Here is a 15,698-nt window from a genome sequence, read left to right on the forward strand (position 1 = left end):
ACAAATTACATTTAATAATATTAGAATATTATATAGATACTGTAGCTAGCAAGATACATAGATAGCTAAATAGGTACCTATAGAATCTATAATACTGCCTGTGTTTGCATTTTTAAATCGTAATTTTTACGAGCAAATCACAAACCTAGCACTGGCGGGCTACTGGTGTGGTCCTCACGAATCTATAATACTGCCTGTGTTTGCATTTTTAAATCATAATTTTTACTAGCAAATCACAAACCTAGCACTGGCGGGCTCCTGGTGTGGTCCTCACGGCCCACCTGGTGCCCGCGGGCACCACGTTGGAGACCACTGCCCTGGAAGTATTTTTGACGCTGATTGGAAAAAAACATCTTTACTCTTTTTTTCTAGCACATCCGGTTTTCAACCCTTTCAGGGACAGCGGTTATGACAGTGGACATCTTGTCATTGTATCAAGTTACAGGTTATCATTATTGGTGCATGAAAGGGTTAAGATATTTTCATTTTTTTGTTTTTTAAGTTTGACCTTTAAGTTTGGCGATGTAATGTATAGCTATGACCTTTCAGAAAGAAATTCCATCTGTTGCTGAACCAGACCCTTAATTCATAAATATCACTTAATACATTACTACATTACATATTATTGTTATAATTACAACCTGATGCGCTGTAGAAAAAAAAAAAAACAGGACAGATTTGGAATCTGCTCCAAAAATTCATCTAGAAAAGTTTACTTGCATCTCTGATTTAAACAATTTACAAACAAAATTATTGACTTTAATGTCTTTACGTCATGGGACTAGTCCATTGGTTGTGTGTACGGACCTTGACATTACTTGGCAACCAGTCCAGGGTATATCCTGATTCTCTCTCTAAAATTCATCTTTGGTTCAATGAAAACTCAACATTGTCCATAAATTTACATTTGAGGGTGAATATTTGTTTCACATTGTTCCAAAATTGGTTTGCGCCAAGGACAGCCTCCATCCCGTCTCCTTCATCTGCAGATGCGTGAGTGTTGTACAACCAGTATGGACAGTGCACTGTAATTAAAGTTGTTGGTCCACGTGGACAATCTTCATTCCGTCACTCCCAACAGACAAAAATTCTTAAATAATCGAGCGCAAACCTTGTTTACACTTGACTGGTGATACCTCACCAAACAAGAAGTTCCAGTGACGAGAAGGAGCTATTGACTGCAAGTTGCGAGGCCTTGTGTCAAAAACTCAACTTAATGATTTCTGAGCTGTACAATGTCGTAAACACACAACAAAATCCAGGAGTGAGGACTTATTACTGTTAGTTCCTGGAACTAATGTGTTCCGATCACATGTCAGACCCTGTTCCAAAAATGCCAAATATATTTGCAGGTTTTCTGTTGCCCCCAACAGAAATTGGCCCTCAGAAAGTCTTAGATCCAAAGGCATGGAGGAGAGTAAACAAACAATGGAATCTAGCGACGCATGTCCAGGAATTTCTACCCAGGAACTTTTGTAGAGCCTTTTTGTGTTTGGACGACAGGAATGACTCAACCCAGTTTCGGTTTCAGAAACGTTTACCTCAATACTAAATGTAGACAGTTATTCCAACACTTGAAACACAATGGACCTTCAAAAGGTTCCTTCCTAGTGCTGTGCTTTTGGTCTTGAGTAGTACACAAAAAATTATTTTTCGCTCATACTATGTAGAAGAAAAGTTTCCACTGTCGAGAGGTAAAGATTCCTGGAAGTGAAACAAAATTGTCATTCCTAGTAGTCAAAAATGCACTTTAAAGTTCCCGAGTCGTACTTTGTACTAATAACAAATTCTCAAGAACTGACATAGCGTGGAACTTGACCAAGGAACTAGTATCCTTTGGAGGCACATTGTGCGTTTGGAACTGGAGAACTACTGAATATTTTAAAGGCAAATTTCCAAATTTAGTTCTTGGGATTTGTCGGCCCTGGGACTAAACGGTTCCGATCAGATATGTTCAGTGCTGCAGACCGCATCTCAAAGGTTTCTGGACCTTGGAAAAGTACTCCCCCTTCTTTTAAATTACCACTCAACTAAATTTAGTCAGAGTCATTACTGTAGTCCAAACACACAACAGTCCTCCAATAGGTTCCTCGTTAATAGTATAACTATAATAATATAATCATTAATATTTTATTACAAATGTAAATGATGCAACAGGAGCCATTCACAAATAAATAAAAAGACAAAAAAGTAGCATTAGAAAAAAGTGCTTTTCGATCATATCAAAAAGTTTCCAAAAGGCCAAAGCTCATCAGTTTCCGTGGCCAGCACTTGGTGGAAGAAGCATGGCAATCCTCTTCTCATTTTTTTTTTTTCACATGAATCCATCCAATCGCATCAGCCTCCTGGCACGGAGCTCCTCATCCGTTAAGCGGAAGCCGTATGGAGGTGGAGCCGCAAACCGAGCCGCACCGTCTCCGTGGCGTCCTGAAAAACACATAAACAGAGAGCGATGTTGTTTGCTTCAAGAAAGACTCATGCGATAGCCATTTGTGCTAACCGCTCTTTAGCTCGACTGGTTACCTAGCTGGCATATGCTAGTTACTTGGCTCTTGCATTTGAGTCTGGCCTGTGAGCACTGAGTAACAATGTAGCCTACTAGCTACTTAGCGTTTGCTATTTGAGTCCAAGTGAGCATCTAGCGTTAATTGCTCTTTATGAGAAATATTGTCATTGTCGCAAAAGTAATGATCTGTAGCCAACCCCTGCCCCGGTGCCAACCTGTTTCGCGAAGACTGTTCCTGATGGCTGCCGCCAGCTGTTCCTCCTCAGTCATTCCGCCCGTGTACGTTGATGTTCCATCATCTGCTGTGTACTGATTGCTTTGGGAGTGTCTGCCGCTGTAGCCTAACACGAAAACAGTGTGATTGGTATAGGGTCATTATTGGAAAAAAAAAAAAAAATTGGACTACATGGTGTGAGCATGTTACCTGAGGATCTGTGGTACGTTCTGGGCGCAGAAGTGCTGAATGACATCAGCCCTGATGAGAAGAACAATTATAGTGTGTACAGTATTCTGTTATATCTTATTCATCTATAATGTTCCCTTGCTATTTGCCTCAGTTATTGCAAATTTGGGGCAATTGCTTACACGAGTCCTTATTTAAAGGAGCGCACCGACATTGCACTACTACTACATTGTGCCACAACATGCCAGGCAGCACTGAGCACTATTGAACGAGGTAAAGAGTCAAAGTAGCAGTCGTAGCATGTCCGTGAGGACTATTGTGTGCTCTGTTTGTATGTGTTGCTGCTCTGTGTGCATTAGTCGTATTTGTTGAAAAAATTAGTTTCCATCAATGTTAATTTCCATTAGCCCGTCTATGGACTTTTGCATTACATGCTAGCATTAAGCTAGCTGACGTTTAGTACACCAAATGATGGGTTTTGGTTGAACATTGTGATGTTTAAATGTGGAGTGATTCTATTAATGCGATTCTCTTGGGGTTTTATGTGGCAGTTTTACAGCAAACTTCAACCGGGAGCTATAGGATGGCAGAATTCTGGGACGGCAGAATCACATGCGCTACACGCTTGCTATACAAGGAACATGTTGCATTCAGGTTACTTTCATGCCGGGGACTTGCAAATGCACCGTGCCGTTCGGCACATTAATCGTTCTTCTTTCGCATATAACATTTCTAACGACCGAGAGAAGCTAAAATCGAAATCATGATTACATTTTGATGAATTGCCAAACCCTACAGGAACCTTGACTGGGATATCAAAGTAACGTAAAAAAAAATTCTCGAGCTCACCAGCACCCATCTTCATCATCTTCTTCAGTGGTCCGGTTGTGTAGAGGAGGCCCACCAGGATACCCGCCAGGTGGCCAATCAGGGAGGTCCTGGTGAGGATGCGGAAGACCAGTTAATGCTGCCCTTGTTGGCTGTTTCACTCCAGAGTGACTAGGACTCACTTACCCCGGCGCTGTGATGTGGATGAGGACGAGCTCCACCCAGCTGGCATAGCGGTTGGACACCGGGAAGCCCATCACGTATGTCACGCCGCCGGGGTGGTAGTGATTGCTCAGCACCTTAAGTGCAAAAATCACCCCTAAGACACATCAAAACAAATGTGCATACAAAAATCAATACAAATCACATTGTTACTCATTTCTGAGGTAATTCTTTCGCGTGTTGACTCCAGTCAACGTTTCTGTCGTGGCGTTACATATTTTGCCTTTAATTTGTTCAGTGGGACTAAAACCTCATCCCTAAAGTTTTTGTTTTCATGGTTTCAATATTCTAAGTTGAATTTGTCAACCGTCTCAAATTTTGCTAATATTTCTAGGTTCAATTGTTCCTGCATATTGTGGCTTTAATTTGTTCATTGTGTTAAATGCGGCCATTATGTTTAAGCCGTGTTTGTTACATCGTGTTATTTTAATCTGTTAGTTATGGCTAATGCAATAAATATACATTATTGCTTCTGCCATATGCAGCCAAAAATCTGTAGGTTCCATGTTACATTCAGACCATTGGCTTTATTTGTTCCACATTGTTGCTTTAAGGTGTTCTTTGTATCAAATGCAGACAGTATTTTGAAGCAAATTTGTTACATATTGTTGCTTTCATTTTTTTTCCTTCAGCCGAATGCAACCGATGCAGTATCTGTCCATTCCATTGTTACATATCGCTGTTTTGGCTACTTAATGTGTCAAATACAGCGTGTTAAGTTGGTTTGTTTTGTATTGCTGTGTGAATTTGTTCAATGGTCGAATGCAGTCAATATTTCCTTGTTATATCTCATTTGTGTAGAAGTCCAACCTGAAAATCCGACGGCGCAGGCGGAGCTGTACGACTGGTCCTCGGTCAGCTGGGTGAGCCCTGCCTCCAGCGCCAGGTAGAGCGCGCCGGTGAGCAGCGAGAAGACTGCCAGCACGTATGCGAACCAAACGCTGCCCAGGCGGCGTTCCAGACGGATCCCCTTCATGACGAACGACACCATGTTGAAGTAAAGGTGCATGTCGTCGGCGTGGTGGAAAGGAGACAGGAGGAGGCGGCGCCACTCGCCCGACCAGTACGCCTGATGGACGCTGACACATGCCTGCGGGGGAGAGGGGGCCAGCATGTCATGGGTGAGCGAGTCACATTCCTTGTTTTTATTAGGAGTCTACTTTATCAAAAATAAATCCATTTTTTAAGGATCTCCAGCTAATACATTGTTTCGGATATTTTTATATTTCTTATTGACAGTGTTTGTATTTTTTCAATAACTTTGTATTAAGACAAAAAAAAGTGTCTTTTTTGTCTTATTTTTCAAATGTTTTAAACACAAACTTTTGGGGGTCAGATATTTTATGTACGATTAAGATTTTTCTAATTTTATTCTTTGAGTGCCGTTACCTTGAAATGTCTTTTGTCAACGACATATTTTTATGGTGGCGGCAAGGTGGGTCAACTGGTTAGCACGTCGGCCCCAAAGTGCAGAGGTGCAAAGTTCGTTTCCAGCTCTAGCTTTCCCGTGTAGAGTTTGCATGTTCTTCCAATGCCTGCGTGGGTTTTCTCCGGGTACTCCGGTTTCCTCCCACATTCCAAAAACATGCATGGCAGGTTTATGGAACACTCTAAATTGTCCCTTGGTGTGAGTGTGTGTGTGAATGTGAATGGTTGTTCGTCTATATGTCCCCTGCAATTGGCTGGCAACCAGTTGAGGGTGTACCCTGCCTACTGCCCGAAGACAGTTGGGATGGGCTTCAGCACGTCCTTGGCGCTTGTGAAAATATGCAGATTAGAAAATGGATGAATGGATGGATAAACCTGTGTGGCGTACCTTCATCAGAGGAGCTGCAGGGAAGAGGAAGAGGTAAGCGTTGAGGCCCAGCATGGCCAGGGTGATGGGAGGGATGTTCTCCAAGCCCAGCTGGTAGAGCTGCGAGACCAGCAGCAGCAGGCCGAGATACGAACTTCTGTGACGGCCCCGCATTCTCGAAAGTCGCCTCTTTCTGCTTTGGAGCATCAACACAAAATGTCAACTGCCATTCATGATCATCTGTTGAAAAAGCTAAGTGTGGTAAATGCATATATATTGGGTTAAAATCAGTGATACTGAATGGTCATTTGTCTCCTTATGTACCCTTTGACGGACTGGCGACCAGTTCAGGGTGTAGTCTGCCTTCTGGACAAAGTCAGCTGGGGTCGGCTCCAGAAACTCCCCTGTTTGAGATAAACAGTGTTGAAAATGGATGGATAAATAATAATACAAAATAAAACTAAACCTGATCTTTTCCCCCTGATTCTGATCAGCCTTAAATGGCCTTAAAGTGCCTGATTTCCAATCTTGGGATCGGGACATCTGCTCAGGGTTTGATGTTGATGTTTGATACGATTATAGAGACGAGTGACACTGACGACACCTATTCCATGTACATTTTTCAATTTTTAGCTGCTCAAAATGTAATTTTTTTGTCAAATTATTTTAAAATTTTTTAATAGTTTTATTTTTTGTGTAATATCTTGAAGGTTTTATAAAATATTGTAATTTTAGGTCTGATGTATGTTTTTAATACATCTTTTATACATAAATATATATTTGGAATGTTCTCGTATTATACGTATTTTCCCCAATGTTTGTTTGACTTTGTCCAAAATAGGATTTTGATTTTACACACATGTACTTCATGTTTTGACTTGTTCCACTCTCATTACAGATCTTTAAACTTGTTTATATTCCCTCACGCCATTCCAAAAGTTCCAAACAGCACAGGCAGTGCGATCATTAACACTGCGTTGCGTCACCCTTCGCTCAAATAAATGCGTTGTAACGCTAGTCTTCCGTATTCGAGTTTACAACGAATGTACATTTGTTTCACGGATGGCTGTGCGACATTCTATTTTTATTTACGTTTTTCACAACATTGGGTTTCAAGTTATAAAGTACTCGCGCACCGACTAAATAAAAAGAAATCTTTCGACTGTTTTTTTTTTTCAAAGTAGTGACAGGTACTTGTTTGTTCCGTAGCTGGCGTAATATAGAAAAAGGACTTACTTTCGCTTCTGCGCTGTTCCTTCGTCGAATGCTAACGCTAATGCTAACGGGAACTGTTCAATACTATATGACGCTGCCTCGAAACGCGTAAACGAATCCAGGAAGCTGCACGTTTTTTTTACAATCTTTATTGAACGCCACTAGTTACAAAACAGAAAAACAGACAAATATGTTAATATGACTGAGTACACGGTAGACGAGAAGAAAGAGGAGTTTATAAAGCGAGTTTTTTTTTTTTTTTTTAATGTGTGCTCATATACGAGCTGTCTAGTTTAAATTTCAACCATCAAATACAGGTTTTGAATGACAATAGTTTGCTATTGTGTAGAATTAAAGAAACTAAACATTATATTTGTTCCAGCGGGGATATATCTTTTCAGAATTTGTTGGAATAATGACATTGCCATAGGTCAGTCAACCAGTGTTTCAAGGGACACTTGTCTTTTTTTTTTTTTTTTTAATTTAAGAGGATAATTTTTGGCCTGTGTCTAAAGAAATGTCTTTTCCTTAATTTGTAGGAAAATATTTAGATGGAAGAGATTTTCCAAGTGTAAATTGTTAACCAACCAAAACCAGTAAGCAATAACGTATGTGGTTGTATAAATATCACTTTGAAACACGGAACATATATTATGTTTATTATTTCTAACCAATGTATTTTGATCTTGCCGATTGAAGTCTGTCTAGGGTCCAAATTTGGCAAACAGGCTCTTCTTTTAAGAGAAGCAAGTTTCTTGAAGGAATCACATTCATGACTGTGGCAAACTTGAATGGAGTAATAAGTAGGTATAATTTGTAAAAAATAAAATGGTTGAAAAACAAATCTGTTATTTTTGAACCAATTTGGAAAAGATAGATCCAGAGTTCTCCAAATCTTTCGTTTAGTGTGAAGGACACTGTCCACTTACAGAAAATATCTGACTCATAAATGTCATATTTGTATAATTTTGTCTGGGCGTATAAGAGAAGTTTCATCAACCTGTGGACCTTTCTGACGCTTACTGCTCACGCATGTGACATTAACAGCGAAGAACCACATCGCTGGATGCCGTCAGCAGGTTAAGTGTCAAATTTGTGGGATAGTTTTCTAACGGGCCATTTCTGCAAAGCCGTGACTCAAACTCGGACGACACGTTTTAAGAAGAACTGAAAATAGAAAAACAAGAAGTGTTTATTTTCTCGCTTCATCCTTATTTTTAGCACAGGCATCAGCAACAGTGGCACCAGTGCTAGTGCCAAGCGTGCAAGCGGCATCTGCGCTGATCCAGCAAAATTTGAGAGTGCTCTTCTTCAATTGCTATGACAAGATCAAAGTGTGGCGGTGGCTACGAAGTTTTTGATTGTGCTTTTACATACTTTGTTTTCATTTGCTAAATAGTACTTTTCATGTTGCGTTTTTCCAAATCTTTTCTCCAATTTTTTTCATGATGTCAAATGCAGCCAATATGTTCAGTTTGTTTGTTACATGTTGTTGCTTTCATTTGCCTATTGTGTCAAATTCAGGCAATATTTTGAGGTTGTGTTGTTACATCGTGTTGCTTTAATTGAGTCAGCGATTTAATTGCACCCACGGATTTTTGGTTGTGTTGTTACATATTGATTTCATTTACCGTTTGTAGTTTGATGTGTTACATACAGTAACTTTAATTTTATTGGTGAGGCAAATGCATCATGTGTCTTTAGATTGTTGTTACATAGGCCTATTGTTACTTTAATCGACCACAGCCAATTTTTAGGCTGCGTTGTCACTTTAATTTCTTCATGATGTCAAAATAAACCAGTATTTTCCTTCTTCTTTGTTGCATATTATTGCTTGTTTCAATTTTTTTCAAATTCAGCCACTATGTTTTAGAAATGTAACACGTTGCTTTAATTTGTTCACGTTTGCCAATATTTTTAGGTTACGTTATTTCATATGATGCTTTCATTTGCTTGCGTGTGAGTGTGAGTAGCATCGCTACATATCTTGCTGGCATATGTTTATGTTTTTAATTGGGGGGCTGTGCAGTGTGATGGAAGTGTTGCCTCCTATGTTATTTTTGACGGCAGGACACTTCCTGCTTCCCTATAAGGAAAGAGGAGATTTCCTGCATCCTTATAAGGCAACGTGCGTGTGTGCGCGTCCTACTATATACTCCTCAGCTTCCTCTTCTGGTCCACTCCGAGGTGGACGTCCATCAGATGGTGAGTGCACGTTTATTTCAGAATAACCAGAATGATTCACCCATTTTCCGATCCACTTTATCCTCACGGGGTTGCGGTGGTTGCTGGAGCCTATCCCAGCCGTCTTCGGGGAGTAGGCGGGGGACACCCTGAACCGGTTGCCAGCCAATCGCAGAGCACACAGAGACGAACAACCATCCGCGCTCACACTCACACCTAGGGACAATTTAGTGTGTTCAATCAGCCTGCCATGCGTGTTTTTGGAATGTGGGAGGAAACCGGAGAACCCGGAGAAAATCCACGCAGGCCCGGGGAGAACTTGCAAACTCCACCCAGGAAGGCCGGAGCCGGGATCGAACTCATGACCTCTGCACTGTGAGGTCGATGCGCTAACCACTGGACCACCGGGCCGCCCAGAGTTTGGGTTATGATCAAAATATTTTTTAGTTGGTTTGAATTGGTCAAAAAAGTGGATTGAGGAACTCTTAATTCATGAAATTCACTGTAAAAAGTGTGGAATTTGAGCAATGTGGCAATGTTAGAATTTTTTTACATAGAAATGTAGAAAATGTGAATTTTGTTGGGGGGGAAAAAAAAAAGTTCCCCGCATTACCCGAATGTTACTTTTCACATTTCACACAATGATTTGGTAATTTATTTGTGTGTGCATTTGAACCAAATTGGTCTGACTCCAGATTGTTTTTCTTTTTACGCAGCTCAGATCTAAGGATGTGCGTGTCCAGGTGTCTGCGCTGTGTGGGCGTGGCTCTGGTTGCCCTGGCGACCGTATGCACCGTGGCGAACATTCTGCTGCTGCTGCCGGAGCTGAAGGTCCATTTCCTGTTGGAGGGTCACGTGACCAGAGAGGCCTCCTGGGCCACAGGACTCTGGAGCTCTGGACTCCTGGTGAGACCACAACCCAGTACAGTCATCTTTGTCATGTTGGTGTCGTGTGACTTACTGGTGTCTTGTGATGTTTTGACACCTCTGAAATACCACTTGAATTTCATTTTGTTGCTTTAATTTCTTTGGTCATTTGGTCACGTTTTTTTTTTTGTTTTGTTTTTTTTCAAAATATATTTCTGCTTTTATTTTGTGCCTTCATTCTGTCACGTTAAGTATTGTTGCTTTCATTCTTGCTTTGTTTTCCTTCATAGTTGTTACATTGTTGCTTGAATTTGCTCTTGCGTTTGCTAATGTTGCGACATATTGCAGCTTTAATTTCTTTCTTAATTCGGTGTTAGGCTTTAATTTGTTCCTTTATTTGGTGGCATTGTTACATGTCTTTGCTTTAATTTAGCAGCATTGTTTCATATTGTTATTTTAATTTTGGTACTTCATTTGATAGTGTTGCCGCAAAATTGTTGCTTTGATTTGCTCTGCAATTTGCTTCCCTTTCTTCGTTTCCTTTAGTAGCATTGGTACATGCATGTTCTTGTAGGTACTCTTTTGTTTGGTAGCCTTGTTCCACATACAGTAGTCGGATTAATTTATTTTGTCAATTATTAGCTTGTTACATTTAGTGGCTTTGTGTTGGTACAAATTGTTATTTTTATTTATTTATTCTTCATTTGGGAGCATTGTTGTTCCATCTGGTTGATTTTATTTGTTCCTTAATTTGGTTGCACTGGTTCAACGTGTGAAACACGGCAAATAATTTGACTATCCTGATCAATCGTAGCTTTAGTTTCTTTAATATGTGTGTGGTGGCATTGTGTTTTTTGTATTTTCAGGTTGTGATTGGGGCTCGAGCATTTTTGCAAAGCCGCCACACACCAGGATGTTGCGCCTTCAGGACACAGGTAACGCTGCACGCTCATCAGTAGGAATTTGTACATTTGTAATGGTGTTATGTTAGGAATAAGACAAAGGTAGTACTGTAGTTGGAAAAGTAATAATGTAGTAGTGCTATTAGTATGTAAGAACAACAAATAGTGTGGTAGAAGTAGTTCTCTGAAGTAGTCATCGGATTACTCATAGTAGTAGGAATAGGTTTTAAGTAGATTATACATCGACTTAAAAAAAAATACCTGGATGATTTTATTTTGTGCAGCCACTTGATGAAACAAAATTGGGTCAATTCAACGCACTATTTTTTTTTCAGTGTAGTTTTGTATTAGATGTAGTTCTAGTGTATTTCTAGTATGTCTACCCGTCTGTACTGACCTCTAATTTACGTAATTTTCATGAACCACAGAGAACAATGGTGGGCTAACTTTATGTTTCTCACTTTATAGGAGAATGTACTCGAAGCGTGCAGTATGGTAGTCATCGTAATAGTAGTCATGGTAATTGTTGTGTTGTGTGTTTTGTGTGCAGATGTTGCGCCAGGCGTTGTACTCGTGTGCGTGTCTGCTGTCTTCTGCTTTTTGTTGCCTGGTTAGCATCACAGGGCTGGTCCAAGGTCCTCTTTGTCTCTACAACACTACAAGTGGATCAGCCTGGGGCGTACCACTTCAACCCACTGCCGACAGGTAACACACGCACCCACCATCTATGCACCTACTGTAAGTATTATTCCCACTATCATATTTCTACTTCTACTAAGAGTACAACTATAACATGTACTGATACCCTTCTAGTCCTCACTAGTAAGACAATTCGGAGTACGAGAACAGCCGTCTGACTAGTAACCTTTTTTTTCATAATTAGTGCCACTTTTGGCCTGCTTGTATGAAATTCAACCTTCATAAATAAACTACCATGGTGGACTTTGTACACTACGAGGCCCAACAAATAGGCACGTGTCACACACTAGTAGCCTTCTGGACCCTACTAGTAACACCCAAAAGCCCACCACTAGTTCTGTCTTACCATGTGATTGTCCTACTCGTATGCCAGAGTTGGCCGATAGTGCAGAGACATATCATAGAGGGATGAAAAGCAGTAGTTGGAAAAACTGTTACTCGTGCTACTACAGTACTAAGTACTTACTACCTTTACGTTACTATAGGGACGCCGGGTACCTCTACAACAGAAGTCTGTGGTCGGGTGTATGTTTGGAGCCCAAGGGTGTGGTCCAGTGGAATGTAGTTCTCTTCAGCATACTAGGGGGCGCCAGTGGGCTGCAGGCGCTCCTCTGCGCCGCCAACGTCATCAACACCCTGCTGGGCGTCGTCTTGGGACGCGGTGCGGGCGGCAATAAGGTAAACGGTTACAGTTTGTTCAAATGAACTTGTTTATTTGAACATTTTTGTTTCTCAATTGTCATCTCAACCGTCGTAAAAATCAAATGTAGCCTTCAAACAAAAAACCCATTTTAGAGCATTCACGGTGTGTGTGCATAAGTCCGTGCGTTTGTGTGTTTTCAGGTGAGCCCTGTTTCAGTGTGACATCGCGATGACGTCCCCAGGGCAAGACCACTTGTCAAAATGTTTTTTCTTGACTGATGCACTTTACAACCAATTAAGCTAAATTAAGAGCACGAAACTTGAAGAAAATAAGCTTGCCAAAGTCTAATAAACTTGTCCTGTTTCGACATAACTTAATTATTAAGTCACTTTGATTTAATGAGAAAATATAAGTTGTGATATGATTGGAGGTTATTTTGTTCGTCCCCCCCCCCACCACAGAATTGTTTATTTATTGCTAGTAAGTGTTGATTAAACTTGTTTAGTTATTTTTTAATGTCAATTCTATCATCGTTACGATAGATTTGTATATTTTTTAATCCAGTATTATTTTTCAATGTTGTTCTAAATTCTGACTATTTTAATGTATTTGTTTTAATGTAAATTCTCTTATACGCATTTATTTTTTTAATTAATTTAATTTAAGTATTAATTTTCACTTAACAAATTGTTAACAAAATGAAATGCAAGTATTTTTCAAAATTAGCATCCTCTTGTCCATGCTGAAATGACTGGCAGTACAGTATTATGCCGGCAGGGGGTGCTGTTTCCACAACGGTAAAACCTCATGAAGCAAATGTAATTGTACCGCACTTTAAACTTATTCCCTCTTATTTTGTAAACATTACTTTTCTGTCAAGCAATTGATGCATTTTGGTCAATGGTTCTGAACTCCTGGTTCCATGCATCAATTGAGACTGTTATGGACCATGGCTTGGATTACAAAATAAAATACCATACAAGTGCAACGGGAATCCTTTCAGAGTACAATTTTTTGTTTTGTTTTTCAAAACATGTCCAAACACATCTGGAAAATCTGAACCACACAAAAGTGTGTCTTATATGTGTCATTTGTAAATAATGCATGCATGTGTGTATTATGTCTGCAAGAGTGATTTATGTGTTATTGTGGATTATGTATCGTCTGCCTGCACGAGTATAAAGTGTGCATTATGTATGTGTGCATTTTGTATACGTGTACAATGTGGTGTGTCTATAATGTGCGTGTGTATCTTTTGAAAGATATCTGTGTGTGTTTTGTATGCATGCATGCAGCGTGTCTTGTGAATGTGTGAAGAGTTTGTTTATTGTCTATTTTGTATAACGTGTATAATGGATGTGTGTGCATCATATATACTGTATGGTTGGTTTGTATCATGTTTGTGCATGTGCATTATGTGTAAATGTATACGTCTGTATTATGTATAACGAATATGTATTCTGTGTGTGAGTAATGTGTATTTTGTGTGAGTGATGTGTGTGTGTATTTTGCATTCATGTGAATTATGTTTAATCTGAGTATGTTCATCAGTGTATGGACTGTGTAAATTTGTTGGCATATCGTAAATTGTGTGCGAGTTATGTGTCACGTAGGATGTATCATGTCTGTGTGTTATATGTGCATGTGTATATTGTACGTCCATTTGTGTGTATTTTATGTGTGTGCGTGTGGCCGCAAACAAGGCTTGAGGCTGAGGAGTGTGTGATAAATGTTTGTGTGCGAAACAGGAAAGTCCATACACACGTGCACACACGCGGCTTTGTGAGTGTTTGTGAGGTGACATCACATGTTGACGTTTCAAACAGACTCGCGCGTGTGTGTCCGCGAAATCAGGAAATGAAATGTAAAAATGAAGAAAAACAAAAAAGAGTGATCTGATTGTTTGTCAAGTGTAACGAATGCTTTGAGATCATCATCAAAGTTCTGATGGTCCACTTCTTGTTGTGCTTTGAGGTTCTTGCTGGTTCTGGGAGATATCTTTTCGAGGTTGTGTTTGTTGTGCCTCACGGTTGAAGTTTTGGACGAAGGAAAACACTTGGAGGGGGATGGATGCAGGATTTGGGCGTGCTTGTTTTGTGGTCCAGCCTTCCTCGTGGCAGGTGGCCAGCGCAAGGTTAGTAGAAGGGGTGCGCTCGCTTCCTCAGTGCAGCATCTCCCTGTCGGCCGATCCGGGACGGGCGGGATAGATGTGGAGCTGTGGTAGGTCGATGCCGTCGTTGTGCAGCTCCTCCTGCTTCTGGAGGCCGTGAAGTTTGGCAACCAAATCCCCGATGAACACCTGCCAGGACCATACAAGTACACACGTGCAGGAATACATACAAACGTACTACTCGTAGATTTGACAATAAATCACGAAGAAGACCGTCGCAACTAAGCTGCAGTAATGTCAGTTGTTTTTGCAGAGGATAAAGATAATATGCTCAGGAGTCCTGTTACATGCTCCATCCATATTTGTTGTGCGCGGTTTGTATTTAAATTGCAGTTCTTTAAAGGTTTAAAACTACCTCAACATTGATGCTATTTTGTTCGCTCATCTATGATGTTTCGCATTATGTGTAAGCATTCCGTGTAAGCATAAATTGTAAGACAAAGTTAAGTGGTTTGGCTAAACACGCGACCTGTCTTTTTTTTTTTTTTTGCTTGCAACACAATGCAAAAAAATGTACCAAGTGATGGGTCAAAACTCAAAAAACTTGAAAGCTGGGGTAAGTCAAAGTACCACTGTTCTTAGATGCTAATGCTGCGCATCATAAGGATTGCAACATGTTGCAAGCTGGGATGTTTTGTTTACCTCAGTGTTGTTGTTGCACGAGTGAAGAATCTCCTGGAATGGACACACACACACACACACACACACACACACACACACACACACACACACACACACACACAGATGAATATATGTGAGGACACAACACAAAATGGCATTGTTTCTGGACACTTCAAGAATTAGTAAAAGTAGTATTACTCTATTAGAAAGAGTAGTGATCAATCTTTACTGTAAAAGTTAACAATATGGACTTTTGAGCATTGTATGTGTCTCATTGTTCCATCTTAAATTCAGTCAAAGAAACGAGAAGAAGTAGAAGAGCGCCACCTGCAGTCTGTGTGTCCTCTCAGCATCCGTCTTCAGGTCCAGAAGATCGTCGATGTTCACCTCCTCGGGCATGTCCTCCTCCTGATCATCACCATCATCACCATCAACAACAACAACAACAAAGGTCAGTCTACTATAATTTCCTCACAACAGCCGAACGTGCCAAAAGTGCCAAATGTACTATTGCACTTCCTCAGAGAGCCTACAGGGGGAGACAGACTCAACAGAAGGGAGATGAAAGAAGGTCGCAGGTACGTTTAATTATTTCATTGACTCAGGCATGCAGATGTATGCGTGTTTACCTTTCTCACACTCG

General features: G+C 40.4%; 3 protein-coding genes across 5 annotated transcripts in view; 1 reads left to right on the plus strand and 2 right to left on the minus strand.

The window, feature by feature from the left end:
- Nucleotides 1-1,761: 1,761 nt before the first annotated feature.
- Nucleotides 1,762-7,093, minus strand: rhbdd1 (rhomboid domain containing 1). Of its 2 annotated transcripts, none has more exons than XM_019861374.1 (9): nucleotides 6,991-7,093; nucleotides 6,079-6,158; nucleotides 5,776-5,947; nucleotides 4,770-5,049; nucleotides 3,924-4,056; nucleotides 3,759-3,847; nucleotides 2,931-2,981; nucleotides 2,722-2,847; nucleotides 1,762-2,427 (listed from the first exon to the last, which is right to left on the minus strand). In XM_019861374.1, exons 3-9 carry the CDS (start codon nucleotides 5,926-5,928, stop codon nucleotides 2,315-2,317), a joined length of 945 nt encoding a protein of 314 aa, XP_019716933.1. In that variant the 5' UTR covers nucleotides 5,929-5,947; nucleotides 6,079-6,158; nucleotides 6,991-7,093; the 3' UTR covers nucleotides 1,762-2,314. The 2 variants fall into 2 exon arrangements, with proteins under 2 accessions (XP_019716933.1, XP_019716931.1); XM_019861372.1 differs by having other exon boundaries at nucleotides 5,776-5,950.
- Nucleotides 4,972-13,252, plus strand: LOC109510789 (transmembrane 4 L6 family member 1). 2 transcript variants are annotated; one of them, XM_019861375.1, is made up of 6 exons: nucleotides 4,972-5,080; nucleotides 9,870-10,059; nucleotides 10,887-10,955; nucleotides 11,473-11,627; nucleotides 12,107-12,299; nucleotides 12,465-13,252. In XM_019861375.1, the coding sequence occupies exons 1-6, from the start codon at nucleotides 5,046-5,048 to the stop codon at nucleotides 12,483-12,485; spliced, it is 663 nt and encodes a 220-aa protein (XP_019716934.1). In that variant the 5' UTR covers nucleotides 4,972-5,045; the 3' UTR covers nucleotides 12,486-13,252. The 2 variants fall into 2 exon arrangements, with proteins under 2 accessions (XP_019716934.1, XP_019716935.1); XM_019861376.1 differs by lacking the exon at nucleotides 4,972-5,080 and adding an exon at nucleotides 8,807-9,174.
- The window catches only part of LOC109510790 (protein phosphatase 1 regulatory subunit 14A-like), a 6,960-nt gene continuing 4,359 nt past the window's right edge, over nucleotides 13,098-15,698 (minus strand). Inside the window, exons 2-4 of the mRNA XM_019861377.1 lie at nucleotides 15,383-15,463; nucleotides 15,077-15,109; nucleotides 13,098-14,563 (exon numbers count right to left, since the gene is read on the minus strand). Coding sequence (XP_019716936.1) covers nucleotides 14,426-14,563; nucleotides 15,077-15,109; nucleotides 15,383-15,463 — 252 coding nt within the window. The 3' untranslated portion in view covers nucleotides 13,098-14,425. The remainder of the gene's footprint in view (nucleotides 14,564-15,076; nucleotides 15,110-15,382; nucleotides 15,464-15,698) is intronic.

Source organism: Hippocampus comes, unplaced genomic scaffold (assembly GCF_001891065.2).
Source record: "Hippocampus comes isolate QL1 unplaced genomic scaffold, H_comes_QL1_v1.1 scaffold122, whole genome shotgun sequence".
Taxonomy (NCBI): domain Eukaryota; kingdom Metazoa; phylum Chordata; class Actinopteri; order Syngnathiformes; family Syngnathidae; genus Hippocampus; species Hippocampus comes.